This window comes from Oreochromis niloticus, linkage group LG22, assembly GCF_001858045.2.
Source record: "Oreochromis niloticus isolate F11D_XX linkage group LG22, O_niloticus_UMD_NMBU, whole genome shotgun sequence".
NCBI classification, from domain to species: Eukaryota; Metazoa; Chordata; class Actinopteri; order Cichliformes; family Cichlidae; genus Oreochromis; species Oreochromis niloticus.
In genome coordinates this window covers 11688997-11705780 of record NC_031985.2, presented here as the reverse complement: position 1 = coordinate 11705780, position 16784 = coordinate 11688997, and the positions used below count along the sequence as shown (strand labels likewise).

Genomic DNA, 16784 nt, shown 5'->3' with positions numbered 1-16784 from the left:
GATAAAAGGCTTAAAAGTGTAAGAAAAGCTACATACGAAGTAAATAATGAACAATATGAACTCATTTCAAATACTGAAAAGTCAACAGAGTGTTACAACATAAAATCCCAGTGGTGACAGATGAAAACCAGACTGGCCTGAATCAGACAAACATGGAAAAAGCAAAGCAAATAAAAACAGAAAAGGCAAGCATGCAGCGAGCCGGTACGGCTGCTTTTTGACCTCGTTTTAACACAAAGGACAGGTGAGTTATTTTTTATCATCAAAAGGTTCTGTGGTGAAAGGATTTTTTTTTTCTTTTGGACAACAGTATCTCCTCATAGCCCAGATCTGATTAATCTGGCAAGAGTATTTTTTGAAATACATATTTGGTAAATGCAGAGGCTGGCAATCCATTTTAATAAGTTTTGTGCATCTTGAAGCAAATTTTACAGCAAAGGAACCATAAATAACAAGTCGTTAAAGATTAAGATGGTATATGGGTCATAACAGATCACCCAAATTCCTAACCAACCCCCTCAGACTCAACATGGACTTTGTACAAATAACTTTAATACAATACTTAATGAAGCCATACAATATTTAACCTTCATTCTATGAATATTTAAGTGAAGTACACAGCTGTGGATCAGGATCTGCTCTTCACTGATAGAACTTGGAGACCTTTCATATGCTACAACGTGTTTGTGTCAGCCACCTCTTCGATATGGTGATGTCACCACCAGAGCTTTCAGTTTTGGGACTTTCAAGTTGTATTTATTTTTAAATATTTTTATGTTTGGTTATTATTTGTCTTACTATGTAGATTTTCATCTTGGCGTCAGTTTTGAGTGTTTACTTCCAGCTTCTGTTATTTTATTTTATTCCCTCAGTGTTTCATCCTCCTGTGTCTCTTCTGCTACAGAAAGTTATTTTATGTTTCTGTATTTCCCCATTAAGTTATGGCTTTCACTTATGGTTTATTTGTTTACTAGTTACTTGTCATTTAGAGTGGCTTGCAAAAGTATTCGGCCCCCTTGAACTTTCCCACATTTTGTCACATTACAGCCACAAACATGAATCAATTTTATTGGAATTCCACATGAAAGACCAATACAAAGTGGTGTACACGTGAGAAGTGGAACGAAAATCATACATGATTCCAAACATTTTTTACAAATAAATAACTGCAAAGTGGGGTGTGGGTATTATTCAGCCCCCTGAGTCAATACTTTGTAGAACCACCTTTTGCTGCAATTACAGCTGCCAGTCTTTTAGGGTATTTCTCTACCAGCTTTGCACATCTAGAGACTGAAATTCTTGCCCATTCTTCTTTGCAAAACAGCTCCAGCTCAGTCAGATTAGATGGACAGCGTTTGTGAACAGCAGTTTTCAGATCTTGCCACAGATTCTCGATTGGATTTAGACAGCAGACAGGTCAGGGATAAAGTTATTGAGAAATTTAAAGCAGGCTTAGGCTACAAAAAGATTTCCCAAGCCTTGAACATCCTACGGAGCACTGTTCAAGCGATCATTCAGAAATGGAAGGAGTATGGCACAACTGTAAACCTACCAAGACAAGGCCGTCCACCTAAACTCACAGGCCGAACAAGGAGAGCGCCGATCAGAAATGCAGCCAAGAGGCCCATGGTGACTCTGGACGAGCTGCAGAGATCTACAGCTCAGGTGGGGGAATCTGTCCATAGGACAACTATTAGTCGTGCACTGCACAAAGTTGGCCTTTATGGAAGAGTGGCAAGAAGAAAGCCATTGTTAACAGAAAACCATAAGTCCCGTTTGCAGTTTGCCACAAGCCATGTGGGGGACACAGCAAACATGTGGAAGAAGGTGCTCTGGTCAGATGAGACCAAAATGGACCTTTTTGCCCAAAATGCAAAACACTATGTGTGGCAGAAAACTAACACTGCACATCACTCTGAAAACACCATCCCCACTGTCAAATATGGTGGTGGCAGCATCATGTCAGCATTCAGTTGTATATAGCATTTGTATTCTATTTTTATCTTATTGTATATTATTGTATATTTTATTCTATTTTATTCTACTGTATATAGTATTTTATTTTATTCTATTCTGTACAGTTGTGTACTGTATTTATTCTTATTTTATTCTAATTTTTGCTTCATAACTTTTGCACTGTCCACTTCCTGCTGTGACAAAACAAATTTCCCACGTGTGGGACTAATAAAGGTTATCTTATCTTATGCTCTGGGGGTGCTTCTCTTCAGCAGGGACAGGGAAGCTGGTCAGAGTTGATGGGAAGATGGATGGAGCCAAATACAGGGCAATCTTGGAAGAAAACCTCTTGGAGTCTGCAAAAGACTTGAGAGTGAGGCGGAGGTTCACCTTGCAGCAGGACAACGACCCTAAACATAAAGCCAGGGCAACAATGGAATGGTTTAAAACAAAACATATCCATGTGTTAGAATGGCCCAGTCAAAGTCCAGATCTAAATCCAATCGAGAATCTGTGGCAAGATCTGAAAACTGCTGTTCACAAACGCTGTCCATCTAATCTGACTGAGCTGGAGCTGTTTTGGAAAGAAGAATGGGCAAGGATTTCAGTCTGTAGATGTGCAAAGCTGGTAGAGACATACCCTAAAAGACTGGCAGCTGTAATTGCAGCAAAAGGTGGTTCTACAAAGTATTGACTCAGGGGGCTGAATACTTTTGCAAGCCACTGTATGTCTTATATTTGGTTTCCTCTCGTTTAATTATCTGAATTATTTGGATATGTGTGTTTTCACAGCTCTTTTTTCCCCCCAAATTAGCCCTTTGTGCATACATAGCATGGATTTGTTATTCTTCTCTCACTTTTTGTAGTTTGTATTGCTTCCTATCCACCAGTAAAGGGTGTGCTTTATGTTTAAGCCTGCCTGTACAGTCAGTTTTTAGGTCTGTTTGCATATGCTGAAACATCCAGGGTACCAATGTGTATTTAAAGAAAAGTTAAAGGTGATTATGTTCCTGATAGAAACAGAGGTAGAAATTGAAAAACATTAAAAGGCCTGTGTGTGTTTTTTTCCATTCACGTCATCATGACTGAGAACTTTTCTGTGATGCACGATTAAAGCGATTGTTTGTACTGGAATGAAGCACAGAGCACATCAAAGTCAGAGTCTTGATAAAAGGTGACAAGAACAAGATGAAATCTCTAAGACGGCAGATTTGTTGACAAATAGATACTTTAAATTCTTCCACTCTTCAAGTTGACCACAGATTCCCATGTGTTACTCAGATAATTACACGGTATGACAGCGGCAGGATGGATTAAAACAAGTGTCGGTTAAAAGACAAATACATCAGAGGAGACGGCACGTTCTCACCCGGGTAGACTGCCGCGTTCTTGTTCATCTGGTGTTCTGCAGTCTTGCATGTGATTCTGTCATCGTCCACACTCTGAACTTCACACGGCAGGCCTGTGGAAAAATATCAAACGTCAGTGGGTAAAGGTACATTTTAGCTCACATCAACTTTACACACACATGCAGAAAAAACAGCAGAGCTGAATAAAGCATGTTTTCATGTGGCGGGGGGGGGGAATTTACCTAACGTGCAGAATTTTGAAACATTTTACAACCACTCGACGGTGGTAGAAAGCACAATTACAATTAAGTACCATACGCAAGTACATCAATGAGTATCAAGGTACTTCATTGACATTTAAGGTCATGTAACATTTCTATCACAGTACACCCACAGTACTACCCGTGGTCTACCTTTTTATGCCATGCATCAATATGATGGCTAAACAGTAGTTATTCTGATTACATTTTTAAAACTTGTAATTAAACATATAAAGTACTTCTTGAAAACCTCCACCTATAATCCACCTTTAACTTTAAAAGTCTACCTTTAAAACAAAAACACAATAATATAATCTATTATATAATTCATGTGTGTTGTAGGTTTTCTTTACTTATTTTTCAGTTGGTTTAATATATTTTTTATTTCTTCCTGTTAGTCATTTTGTAACTTATTTAAAAATAAATATAAATCGAATTTATTACGATATATGAATATATTTTTCTGCAAATATTTTTTTTTTCCATCATCACTTAGATTTTATTTCTTTGTTTCTTTCTACCATCATACATTTGTACAATTTTCTAACTCGTAATGTTTTGTAGCTGACAATTCAATGGCTATTTCTGCATTTAACATCTTTAAAATCATCTATAACTTCAAATATGCAAATATATAAATACTTACAGAATAAATTATGGTTTAGTTTTATATTTTCCAACTGTAAAGCTCATAAAAAACTAATTAGTCTCCACATTACACTCGCCAGTCTGTTACTGATTATTTGTGTGTCACATCACAGCTGACATGCATTTCCACTGCATTGCAAACACCTGAATTTGGTGATCTGTATCGTTATCTTTGTGGAGAGGAATGCCTTTAAACGGTGATTCCATATCTGTTGTCTACATACTGGGTTTTACAGTTCAGTTGCAGTCTCACATCTATTATTATTGCATATGTACCATAACTGAAAGTCAGCAGCATGCTACATGACTCACGAAGTCCTTGGAAAAGCAGCATTTTTGTCATGGTGTGCTGTGTTTCTGTGCTTTGGAAAGTTATTTCCTCTGCTGTCTGACAAGTCAGTGGTTTTGTTTTTAAAGCATGCAAACATGCTGTTGTGTTGACAAGGATTATCACCTTTGCGTGACTTGTAGTTTGAAAAACACAGAGATTTGTTTAGTGGAAACGCGTGCATCATTCATCCATTCATGCTGAACACTTTGTGCTGAAAGCATCTTTGAAAGTTGTCACGTCTGTTGCTGGTTAGTGTTTTTATGAGTTTCTGTTCCGATGGTGACGATTACCTCCAACGAGAACGCGTGCTGGTTGATCAGTTTCGTCAAAAAAACGACCCTGAACGGTCAACAGAGTTCCACCCATGATGCTACCCTCTGAAGGAAAGACCCCTGTCACCTCTAAGAAAAAGACAAAAACAAGGAATAAATACTAAATGTAAGAACTGAATCATCATGAACAACAAATATCTGCTCTCCTAAGTACCTGCAAAGGTCTGAAACATGGACAGCTTGCCCAAAGCTGAAACCCTGTAGAGCTTCTTCACTGCCTGACTCCTACAGATTGTAAAGAAAAAAGAATGGCTTCTTCTCAGCGCAATTTTCAGTTTATCATCTGGAACAGCTAAAAATGTTCAGAAGCCACAAATTCTACATTAAACGATTGAAGTGTTTTACCTCCCAAAGTCTGCATCAAGAATGTAACTCAGGTTTTGATGACCTGTTGGATACAAACTATATTACTAAAGGGTTGTTTGGAAAACTTGATAGTGACATATTTTAAGAAGAGCTGTAATTTCAGTGTGAACAAAGCCAGCCTACCAACAAACGTCCCCGTCATTTTGCAGCTCATGTATCCCATTTGTGAAGATTCAGAAACCAGTTGTAGGTTATACCTTAAGATATATTGTGCAAAAAATGAAATAACTTAGCCTTTTCTTTTATAGTGCTCTGAATCTATTCAATGTAGAAAGCACGCAGGTGAACAACTTACCGTTCATCTGAGTTGGGTTTAAGCAGCTCACAAGGCATCCCTCCCATGTAGGATCTGCAATAAAAAGAAGATTACAGAGGTGTACAAATAAAGTTTAAGAAAACTGATGGATGAGCGTGGATCTGTTACAGAATATTAACAGACTATCTTCAAATCATGACCTTTTTTCATTTTATAAAATTGCTTTTTGTTGCTTTGGTAAGATTAATTGGTTTACAGAAATAAAATTTCAGTTATTTTAACATTTTCTACCTCAGAAATCTGGCGTTGATTCCATTTGAGCTCAAGTCTGTGTTGCTTCCATATACATCAGTAAAGATACGTCCATACACGGTCACCAGTGTGCCTGCCATGTCATTAGAGTGGGATTAACATCAAGTTCAAAATGAACTCAGTACCGTAAAATAACTGAATGCAGTACACACGTTACCTGGAGGACCACTGACTGGACTCAGAGATTCAATAGTAGGCGTGAGATACCAAACAGTCTGAAAAGAGTTAAAGGTGATTTAAAAAAAAAAAAAAAAACCCAAAAAACAATGACCACGACAAATCCAAAACATTTACGTCATAAATGAAAGTATCTGTGTTGCATTCAGACTTACTGTAAAGCTGCAGAGCCAACTGTAACGGCACATGCTGTTGTCAGGAATGGGAACACCATCCACACTGACATGGATTTCATAATCATCATATGGCATGGGTCTGTGAGAGACAGTAATAATTTTAGATGGCAATGACATGCAAGAAGTAGCTTTAAAAAAAAGGGCCATCATTATAATATTCAGTATATTGAACATCAACAGCCAGACTCCTAACTAAACAAATACTCAGTGTCAAGACTCATATTACAGAGTACTTCTGCAGGGGTTTTGTACAAGTTGTGTTATTTTTAAATGTAATATAAAAAATGAAAAACTGGAATAAAATTCCACTTTCTAGCTTTATGCAATAATATGCAAATATAGATTCTATACAATTACACATACATAAATGATGCATACAGTACAAATTTTTGGTAAAAATGGGCCAATATGCAAAGACTAATCAATTAACCAGTATTAACAACAGCTATTATAGCTAAGTTATCTAGAAAGTTATTTAATCTTTTATTCACAAGGACGACTAGGGGCGCTCAGAGGGGAATTTATTCTGGGCAAAGTGTTTTATTTCCTGTCTCCCTTCCCTCATCCCCAACCAGTTGCAGCAGATGACTGCCCCTCCCCAGAGCCTGGCTTTGCCGGAGGTTTCTTCTTGTTAAAATGGAGTTTTTTTTAGTCCTGCTGTTGCCAAGCATTTGCTCATAGCATTTCGTCTGATTGTTGGGGTTTTTCTGTATTATTGTAGGGTCTTTAAGTAATAGTATAAAGTGCCTGTGAAATAATTAAGTAACTTGTGAAATAAGTAAATACAGACATGCTGCTAAAGTATGCCTGGAACTGTACCTGGTGTAGCACATGATCTGGTTGCTGTGTGTGGAGTCTCTCTCCACATCACAGGGGACTGACAGGGTGTTTGACACCAGGGTCACACGGTTTCCAAACATGTCGTCTACTGGATTCAGCTGGAACTGCCGCTCCTGTGCAAAACCTGGAAGAAAAAAAAAAAAAAAGGAAAAAAAAAAGGGGGCAACATAATCCTAGAAGGTAATTGTTTTTGAGAGTCACATCTTGTAGCATCATCCCACCAGGCCAGCAGGCACAAAGCTTCTTCAGCTGCATCTTTTAGCTACAGAATAGCTTAAAATTGACTTAAATCTCACAATCCATCATAACTTGTTTTACAAAGTAAAAGAATGCCCACACTTCTTTTTAAATTTACTTCTAAACATCATTACGGATCTCTTACCATCTCCTTGAATAGTGAGTCGTGTGGCTCCATTGACGCTTCCTCTGCGTGGCGACACGGAGGTAACGCGCAGAGCATCTGTAAAATTGAATTAAAACAACATGAGAAATCTTTTTTCCTTTCTATGAACAGCGAGCTAAAAAACTGAGTTTAGAATAGAAGTTGTTGTTTGTTTTACTTTACTTACCGCAGCAACACCAAAGAGCGAGGACGAGAGCTGCGGCCTTCCACTTGACCTCCATCCTGAAGAGCTCCCAGGTTACTTTCCTGCCTCACCTGCGCCCCTCTCTCGACCAACTGTGAATCACGTGATACAAAAGTACTATTTAAAACAAAAGTATTATTGATATTTATTGACAGCCATAGAATAAATATATGTACTAAAATATGTCATGCATAGCTCCCCATTCCCCTCCCTCACTTCCCTGGAGGATGACCGTGTAGCCCCCAGGAGGCCCTGAGACAGCAACCTCGGTCAGTCCCCATTACATGAAGCCCTATATTTAGCTTTTCAGGTCTGATGTTTTAGGTGTTTTTACTTTTAATATGTATTCGATTTCTTTTCTTTTTTTGAAGTTTATGATCTATTGTTTGTTATTGTTTACTATTATTATTGTTCTGGTCGTCCTAGCACTTTATGTTGTCCTTGGTTTAAATTTTATTGTTTGTTCTAGTTTGTAGGGACACATCAGTAGTGGACCTCGGAGTTATTGGGTGTTTTGGCCATTATCACTAGACACCCTCCTCCAAGGAAGGCCCTCCCAAGGTTGATCACGCCTTGGAATGTGTCCCTCTTTGTCTACTGTTAGTTCTGGTTTTGTTTTTCCCTTTAAAGTATTAGGTTTTTTAAGACTAAAGTCAGTTAATATTGATAGATGTTGGATTATTAGGGGTTTAGGATTTCATTCTTTTCGATTCAGGGTTTGGTTTCGTCACGACCGGTTCAGGGAGCGAGGCAAACTTTTAAACATTTACAGTTAGTAAAAGTATATCCTAGGTCCCGGTGCATCTTCGGCCCAGTTACCTCTGTTGACCCAGCAATGGTCAACAGAGTTCCACCCATGATGCTACCCTCTGAAGGAAAGACCCCTGTCACCTCTAAGAAAAAGACAAAAACAAGGAATAAATACTAAATGTAAGAACTGAATCATCATGAACAACAAATATCTGCTCTCCTAAGTACCTGCAAAGGTCTGAAACATGGACAGCTTGCCTAAAGCTGAAACCCTGTAGAGCTTCTTCACTGCCTGACTCCTACAGATTGTAAAGAAAAAAGAATGGCTTCTTCTCAGCGCAATTTTCAGTTTATCATCTGGAACAGCTAAAAATGTTCAGAAGCCACAAATTCTACATTAAACGATTGAAGTGTTTTACCTCCCAAAGTCTGCATCAAGAATGTAACTCAGGTTTTGATGACCTGTTGGATACAAACTATATTACTAAAGGGTTGTTTGGAAAACTTGAAAGTGACATATTTTAAGAAGAGCTGTAATTTCAGTGTGAACAAAGCCAGCCTACCAACAAACGTCCCCGTCATTTTGCAGCTCATGTATCCCATTTGTGAAGATTCAGAAACCAGTTGTAGGTTATACCTTAAGATATATTGTGCAAAAAATGAAATAACTTAGCCTTTTCTTTTATAGTGCTCTGAATCTATTCAATGTAGAAAGCACGCAGGTGAACAACTTACCGTTCATCTGTGAGCTTGATACATGCACCGGTGCGTCAGTGTTGCTGGACCCATCACTACCTGGGGCTAACCTGACGGTGCTAACAACCAGTCTGTTAACCTGAACAAGGGGTAAGTATGCGGCCCTCCCAGGTCCGACTCTAGGACAGCACATCTTCGGCCCAGTTACCTAAGCCGTACTGGGAGATGTGAAGAGCTAGGTCCCGGTGCATCTTCGGCCCAGTCACCTAAGCTGGATTGGGAGATGTGTAAGGTTAGGTCCCGGTGCATCCACGGCCTAACCACTTAAGCTGGGTCAGGGGATGAAATTTAGGAGGGGGTGGCAATTTAAAGGAGTCCAACTGTTCTTTTAGGGGAAAGAGAATTCGACGTGTGTGGTTGTTGAGCTAGTTATTAGGTATGCCCTCATTGTCATCTGTTGTGATTTTATTTTGAAAGGATGCTTCCTGTTATGCTGTAGAGTATACGCGAGAGTTCAATAAACAAAGTCACTTTTGGTGTGAATGTTCCGGTAAAAGCCAATGCCCCACGTGCGATTATTCCTCCGTCTAGAATTGAAGTATCTTCAATATTTATGCAGATTCTGCTGGAAGACCCGTCTTTGCTAACAGTGGTGCAAAATGGGCCGTTGCAGTGGTGAGGCCAACCCTCATAGAAGACTGGGCCAGGGCGTCAGGACGCCCTGGACCACCACATCCCACGGGCTGTCCTAGAGTCGGAGCAGAAAGAGTCCAAAAACAAAACTTGCACAAAAAACACTGGCGCACAGAGAGCAGTTCATCAATAAGTCAGGGGGCCGTCCCGGAGGTCGCCGGCACAAGAGTTCATAAGTCAAACGGTCGGGGGGCCGACCAGGTGGGTGGCACAGGTGACAAAGCCGGTCCGGAGGCCGGCCGTGCGGGAGGCAACGGCGGCGGCACAGGCGAAAGGGGTCCGGAGGCCAGCCGTGCGGGAGGCAACGGCGGCGGCACAGGCGAAAGGGTCCAGAGGCAGGCCGTGCGGGAGGCAACGGCAGCGGCACAGGCGAAAGGGGTCCGGGGGCCGCCCACGACGGCGATGACGTCGGGCTAGAGGCCCAGAAAGCGGCCAACGATGCCGAGGTGCTGGACCATGCGAGGAGGCCGAAGGCGATGCCGAGGTGCTGGACCAGGCGAGGAGGCCGAAGGCACAGCGGCTGGACCAGGCGAGGAGGCCGAAGACGTAGAACCTGACGGCAGCGGGACGGCCGTGGAACCTGACGGTGGTGATGCTGCAGGCGGCGATGCTGCAGGCGGCAATGCTGCAGGCGGCAACGGTGTAGAAGTCGCAGGTGATGATTCAGCAGGTGACGGCTGAACAGACTTCCCCGGACCGTCAGCTGACATGAGGATGTGCTGGCTGGGTCCTCCAGGACACCCAGCAGACGTGGCATGAGGCTGGACGGGCTCCTCGGACCCTCCAGCGGAGACGAGACTGGCGGCTGAACGGGCCCCTCGGACCCTCCAGCGGAGACAGGCGGCTGAACGGGCCCCTCGGACCCTCCAGCGGAGACAGGAGGCTGAACGGGCCCCTCGGATCCTCCAGCGGAGAAGGCAGGTGGCGGCGTGGGAGCTGCGGAGTGCTGGATGGACTCATCTGAGCTTCCAGCAGGAGCTGATGTAGAGCCAGAGGGTATTGGGACCCCTGGCTGAATGTTAAGCTGACCAGAGGACTGAACTGCTACAGCGGGCTGGGCTAATGGTTCAGGTGCAAGCTGAGCTACTAATGGTGGTGAAGTAGATGACTGCACGGGAGACTGAACTGAGGGCGTCTGCACTGGCACAGGGGACTGAACTGATGTCTGTAGTAACGGTGGTGGTGAGAGTGGAGTAGGTGGTGGAGTTGACGACGGCACAGCAGACTGAACTAGAGGTAGTTGTGACGGTTGGGGAGAAAGAAGAGCTGGTGGTTGAGTGGATGACTGTGCTAAGGGAGACGGCACTGGGGACACTGGAGATGGCACTGGGGACACTGGAAACGGCACTGGGGACAGCTGAGCTGCAGGAAACCGAACCGGGGACTGCAGTGACGGTTGTGGTTGAGGTGTAACGGGTGGAAGGGTGGCTGAATTGGCTGCGGGCCGGGCGGCTAATGGCTCAGCTACAGAGTGCATTAATGGCAGGGCTATAGAGTGAATGACTGACTGAGTGGTAGACTGGATGGCTGAGTGTAGTGATGATTGTGGTGGAAGAGAAGCAGGTGGTAGTGTGGATGATGGGGCTAAGGGCAACTGAGTGGCAGACCGAACTGAGGGAGGCTGAAGTGCTACGGGGAACTGAACTGGTGGCGACGCAGGAGACAGAACTCAGAACTGAATAGGCATATGAGCTATAGATTGCACAAGTGGCCGAACCAAAGGTTGAACCGAGCACTGATTAGCGGACTGGGCTAATGGCAATGTAGGAGGCTGAATAGCAGACTGAGTTAATGGCTGGAGTGATAGCTGAGGTGAAAATGGAGCTAGTGGCGGAGTAAATGACTGTGCTAGCGGAGACACAGGAGACGCAGCTTCAGGAGGCTGGGCAGCTAAGCGAGCTTCAGGAGGCTGGGCAGCTAAGCGAGCTTCAGGAGGCTGGGCAGCTAAGCGAAAAGAAACTGCTCCGTAACAAACAGTCCCAAATCCAGGAAACTCTTGAGTATTGTCTCTTTCTTTTATCACAGCTGGCGACTCAGAGGTCTCGGGGTCCGGCTGTGGTGATGGACGTCGGCGGCGTGATCACCGCTTCTTTTTTGATGATGATTCTGATGGGCCGGGCAGCTCCACGTCCGGCCTGTCAGGCAGGTGAGCTGTAGCAGCTGGGGGATGAAGGTGGAGCTCATTTAGGATTAAATCCTGTTCGAGCGGGTGGAGCGCACCGAGAAGCCATGGGAGACCAGAAATCAACCTCTGTAGCCTTATTTCCAAAGCGCGATGAAACTCCTCCCTCACATGTTCTAGCCAGAGTTTAAGGAGTTTCTCCACAGAGTAAATAATGTCTTGACGCAGTTCTTCTGGAGGGTTGAGTGCTGCTGGGTCCATGTCTGGTCGCGTCGTTCTGTCAAGGAGTGCAGTGTGGCAGGCAGGAGTAGGACCCAAAATGCAGGCGCTCAGACTCAAGGTGTTAACTCAAAGTCACAGCTTTATTGGCTGGCAGGGAAAAAGGCATACAAACTAAACTAAACTGGGAAATAACAAACTAAGACTCATGGGGAGACAGGGAGATCCACACAGCAAGAGGGACGACGCGACACTGACTCTTCTTCTTCTTCTTCTTCTTCAGTCAAGTTTAACGGCAGCTTGCATCCAAAACTGTTGCATTACTGCCATCTCCTGGCTGTTAATCGTCCGTCACTCCTGAATCCTTAGATCCTCTTGATGAGACCAGTATTTCTCAAAAAACGAAAAACCACCACTTTCCCTTCACCATGACTTAACTTATTAACCACTTGTTCAAACGTAAGTTCCCTTCCACCACTCATTTCACCCCACATCACCCTCCTGTGACTTGCATACTTCCTACAACTAAGAAGTACATGCTCAACCGTCTCCATATCAGTGCACACATCACACAACCCAGTCGGATGTTTACCTATCCTAAAAAGAGTACCATTTAAAAAGCAGTGGCCCGTTCGTATTCTACTGATAACAACCTCCTCTTGTCTCTTTAATCTGCTACTCCTCTTAGCTTCTATTGTTTTTTGCACCCTATATAAATGTCTCCCTTTTGTTTCATTATCCCATGCCATTTGCCAGAAGTTCTTACTTTCTGTCCAAACTACACTTTTCCCTTCAGATTTTGACAATGGTAACTGTACATCTATGTCGACTCTTTTAACAGCTGCTTTGGCCAACCTATCTGCGCTTTCATTACCCAAAATACCCACATGAGCCGGAGTCCACATTATTACCACATGTTTATTTTGGTCAGACAGTCTATGATGAGCAAAAAGAATGTCATACAGAATCTGCCGATGGGTAGTTGTGTATCCTTGTTCAATACTTAATAATGCGGACAATGAATCACTGCATATCAGGACTTTGGAGACTTTGCTGTCTTCCAGCTATTCTAGAGCCAGCAGTATGGCATACAATTCAACTGCATATACACCCAGACGAGTTGATGTTCTTTTCGCAATCTTGATATTTAACTCCGGAATTACCACTGCCACACTAGTTGCTTCAGTCTTAGGATCTTTTGACCCATCTGTATACACCTGTAAAAAGTCACTGTATTTGCTGTCCAATCTGTTATAGAATTTTTGACAAATATCTGTGGTCACTTTCCTCTTTTTAGTGTCCGTTAATGATCTGTCTACGTCAATATATTTCAATGTCCATATGGGTCGTAAAGGCCACAACACTGTCTGATTGAAGTCTTTGTCATACACTTTAAAAGTTCTTGCTCTATCATCCCCAACCCACCCAAAACTATTTTTAAAAACCTTTCCTCTTTCCCAACAAGTCCCTAACACTTTCTTAACAGGATGGTTTTCGTCATGACCTTTCAAATTTATCCAATAATTAACCAACAGCTGTTGCCTTCTAATGTACAGCGGCATTTCTCCCGATTCCACTTGTAGAGCACATATTGGTGTTGTTTTTACTGCCCCTAAGCAAAGTCTCAGTGCTCGAGCTTGAATTACATCCAGCTTCTTCAAGGAAGTCTTAGCCGCTGATCCGCGACACTGACTCAGAGAAACACCGGGTTTAAATACACTGGGAAGTAACGAGGGGAATGAGACACAGAAGGAGAGCACAGCTGGGGGAAATCAGGACTGACGAGACAAGGAAGCATAAACTGAACACACTGAGATCAGACACGGACCTTCAAAATAAAACAGGAAACACACACGCAAAGACACAGACTCAGAGACGCGGGCTTAACACAGAGACCTGACTACACTAGAGGGGATACACAGGCAGGGACGACGGAAAACAGAGGGAGCACAGAATACTGGGAAACCAAAACACAATGTCATAATTCATAATATCAAAAATAAGAGTACAAAAATCAAAAACACTGGGTCACCGACCCAGAACCATGACAGTACCCCCCCCCCCGCCTTAAGGGCTGGCCCCAGACAGCCCAAACACAGGAAACAAAACCCACACCCAAACAGAGAACAACCCAGGGCAGGCGGCGGGGGTCCAGGACGGAGGGCAAAAACAGAAGCAGAAAGAGTCCAAAAACAAAACGTGCACAAAAAACACTGGCGCACAGAGAGCAGTTCATCAATAAGTCAGGGGGCCGTCCCGGAGGTCGCCGGCACAAGAGTTCATAAGTCAAACGGTTGGGGAGCCGACCAGGTGGGTGGCACAGGTGACAAAGCCGGTCTGGAGGCCGGCCGTGCGGGAGGCAACGGCGGCGGCACAGGCGAAAGGGGTCCGGGGGCCGCCCACGACGGCGATGACGTCGGGCTAGAGGCCCAGAAAGCGGCCAACTAATACTGCTCATGAATGAGACTAAAGGCAGGAAAGTGTCCTTTAAAACTAAACGTGTTAATAAGACCTCCCTATTTATATAATAGTTTATGATATAGCACGTGTATTTCAGTAATAGCCTACTGATTTCATTGTAGTGGTGTACAGTCACACAGCTCACGTGGGCGTTATCTGTGATACTCCTTAACTATAATTTATCCAAGTTAACCTCAGTTAACCATTCAGACAGTTCTTTTGCAATGAAAAACACTCATGTCGCCGGTAGGTTTCCGCCGTGCCAGCTGTTTACATTACGGCTGCTTATGCAGTAACCATGGTAACCATGGACTCTGAGCGGCTGGATCGACGCAGGTCAGACAACAATTTTACATATATGATCTTAAAACAGGACAGCCACTATACGTGCTGGCCTCATATCAAATGTGAACGCAGACTGTGTCTATGTTTGACGTTTGCTTTATATCTAATCTTCCTCTCAAACATTTAAACAGCAGCAAGTCTGCAGCTGAGGGAACACAAACTCAAATTGTCAGAACAGGTTCGATTGTGTATTCATTTGGTGATTTATTAAATGTATAACTGTTATTCTAATCTGCTGCTGAGTCTCTTACGCTGATGAAAATGCAGAAAACACAGATCACGAACACCTGTTCAACCAATCACTTTCATTCCACTTTGATCTGCGACAAACTGACGGTTCATCTCTGTTACAGTGTTGCGTTAGACTGCTATATTTTTATGTTCTTTATGCTGTAGATTTTCACGTCTCTGGAATAGTTGGCAGTAATAAGGTTGATTTTCTGTAAAATCATATTGATATGACCCGTGACATATTCGTAGATGACAGTTAGATTAGTCGGCTGGGAAACTGTTAACTCAGAGAGCTGACGATATCGTGGATATGCTGACCGCGCTCCGTGGTGTACAGGGCCGTTTACCCTCATGATTAATATTCACAATAAAAACATTAGCCGAACATCATGAAGTCTGTATGTGTTTCATAGTGTCGAACAACCGTTGTACAGTTAAAGCCAGCAGTTACTACATGACGGAAACACCAACGTTATCTCTTTTATTCTTTTATACGCAGGTCACGCTGATTACTGAACAAAAACCCAAAGATCAGCTGTTAATCGAATTTATTTGCTCCCTCTCCTCCTTAAACATGTTTTTAATGTTAGTTATAATTCAGAATTGGCGACTGAAACACGTAGGACACATATGAACATCAGGAAATAAAAACCCGATAAATATAACCTCAGTAAAAGAAGTCAGTGTCAGCGGGGGCTATTACAGCTGTGTACCGGGGCCTGCGCTTTGTCGGCAGTAATAACAGCTTGATTGCTTGCGAGGCGAGCGGGTCTGTCCCACGCTTTGCCGTGAGACTGGGCAGACATCTCCGAAATCATCGAAGCACTTTTTCAAAGAGGCTGTATCTTGACAAACCGACCAGACATATGAAGATTAAACCACTACATTCTCGGCTAAAAAAGTATTAAAATGTATTTGGTGACACACAAACAGGGTTTTTCAAAGTTCAGTTCTGTTAGTTTCCACATGGGGGTTGTTGTGTGCTAAAAACAATGGCCACCAGGCCAAAGCAATGGTTTTGACTCGATCAGCGTTAACCCCGCCCCCTGAGTTTGATGGGTGAGGTTGACAGATAAATTTCTTGGTGAGACCTGAAGGAGTCAACTGTGCCAAAATGAATTAATTAAATACACCATTAAATAATTATTTAAATGTGGCAATAATTATTTAAATGTGTCAATAATTAATTAAATATGTCAATAATTAATTAAATGTGTCTATAATTAATTAATTACATGTTTCGTAAATATTTATGTAATTAATTATTTCCAATTTTAATTAATTATTGCCACATTTAATTAATTATTTAATGTTGTATTTAATTAATTCATTATGGCAGTCCTGGCGTTCCATAAGTCTGAAGTAAGTTGCCTGCAATGATATTTAAGGTCCAGCAGGTGTCAGTATGGAGCAAAACAGCAACACTGAAGATGGCACCAGTGTTTGCGGCGTGCCGTCTCCTCGAGCTTTGTCTACTGTCTGCTATCCTATTTTCTCTGTGTTATCCTGACGCCTTTGCGCTTCTTACCTATGATCGTCAAACTCTTCTGAATCTCCAGCCATTGACTCACCAAATGCCTGGTTTCAAGTGGCAATCAGGGAACTTTTTCTCAACTCCGACGGATATCTCTGATCATTTACGCCGCTTTCCAGCTACCCTTCCACCTAGGAAACGTCA

At 42.8% G+C, this 16784-nt stretch overlaps 1 protein-coding gene and 1 long non-coding RNA gene across 2 annotated transcripts in view; both read right to left on the bottom strand.

The window, feature by feature from the left end:
- LOC102080011 (fibrocystin-L-like) overlaps positions 1–7682 on the bottom strand; it is a 55720-nt gene extending 48038 nt beyond the window's left edge. The window contains 12 exon segments of the mRNA XM_025902562.1: positions 3326–3418; positions 4835–4945; positions 5031–5101; positions 5222–5264; positions 5366–5439; positions 5538–5591; positions 5790–5883; positions 5968–6025; positions 6143–6242; positions 6983–7127; positions 7386–7463; positions 7573–7682. Of these exon segments, the coding sequence (XP_025758347.1) occupies positions 3326–3418; positions 4835–4945; positions 5031–5101; positions 5222–5264; positions 5366–5439; positions 5538–5591; positions 5790–5883; positions 5968–6025; positions 6143–6242; positions 6983–7127; positions 7386–7463; positions 7573–7627 (976 nt within the window). The 5' untranslated portion in view covers positions 7628–7682.
- Positions 7683–8434: 752 nt separating this feature from the next.
- LOC109196516 (uncharacterized) lies at positions 8435–9085 on the bottom strand. The gene is made up of 5 exons (XR_002057964.2): positions 9076–9085; positions 8904–8977; positions 8760–8802; positions 8569–8639; positions 8435–8483 (listed from the first exon to the last, which is right to left on the bottom strand). It is a non-coding gene; the product is annotated as an uncharacterized LOC109196516 (long non-coding RNA).
- Positions 9086–16784: the final 7699 nt, after the last annotated feature.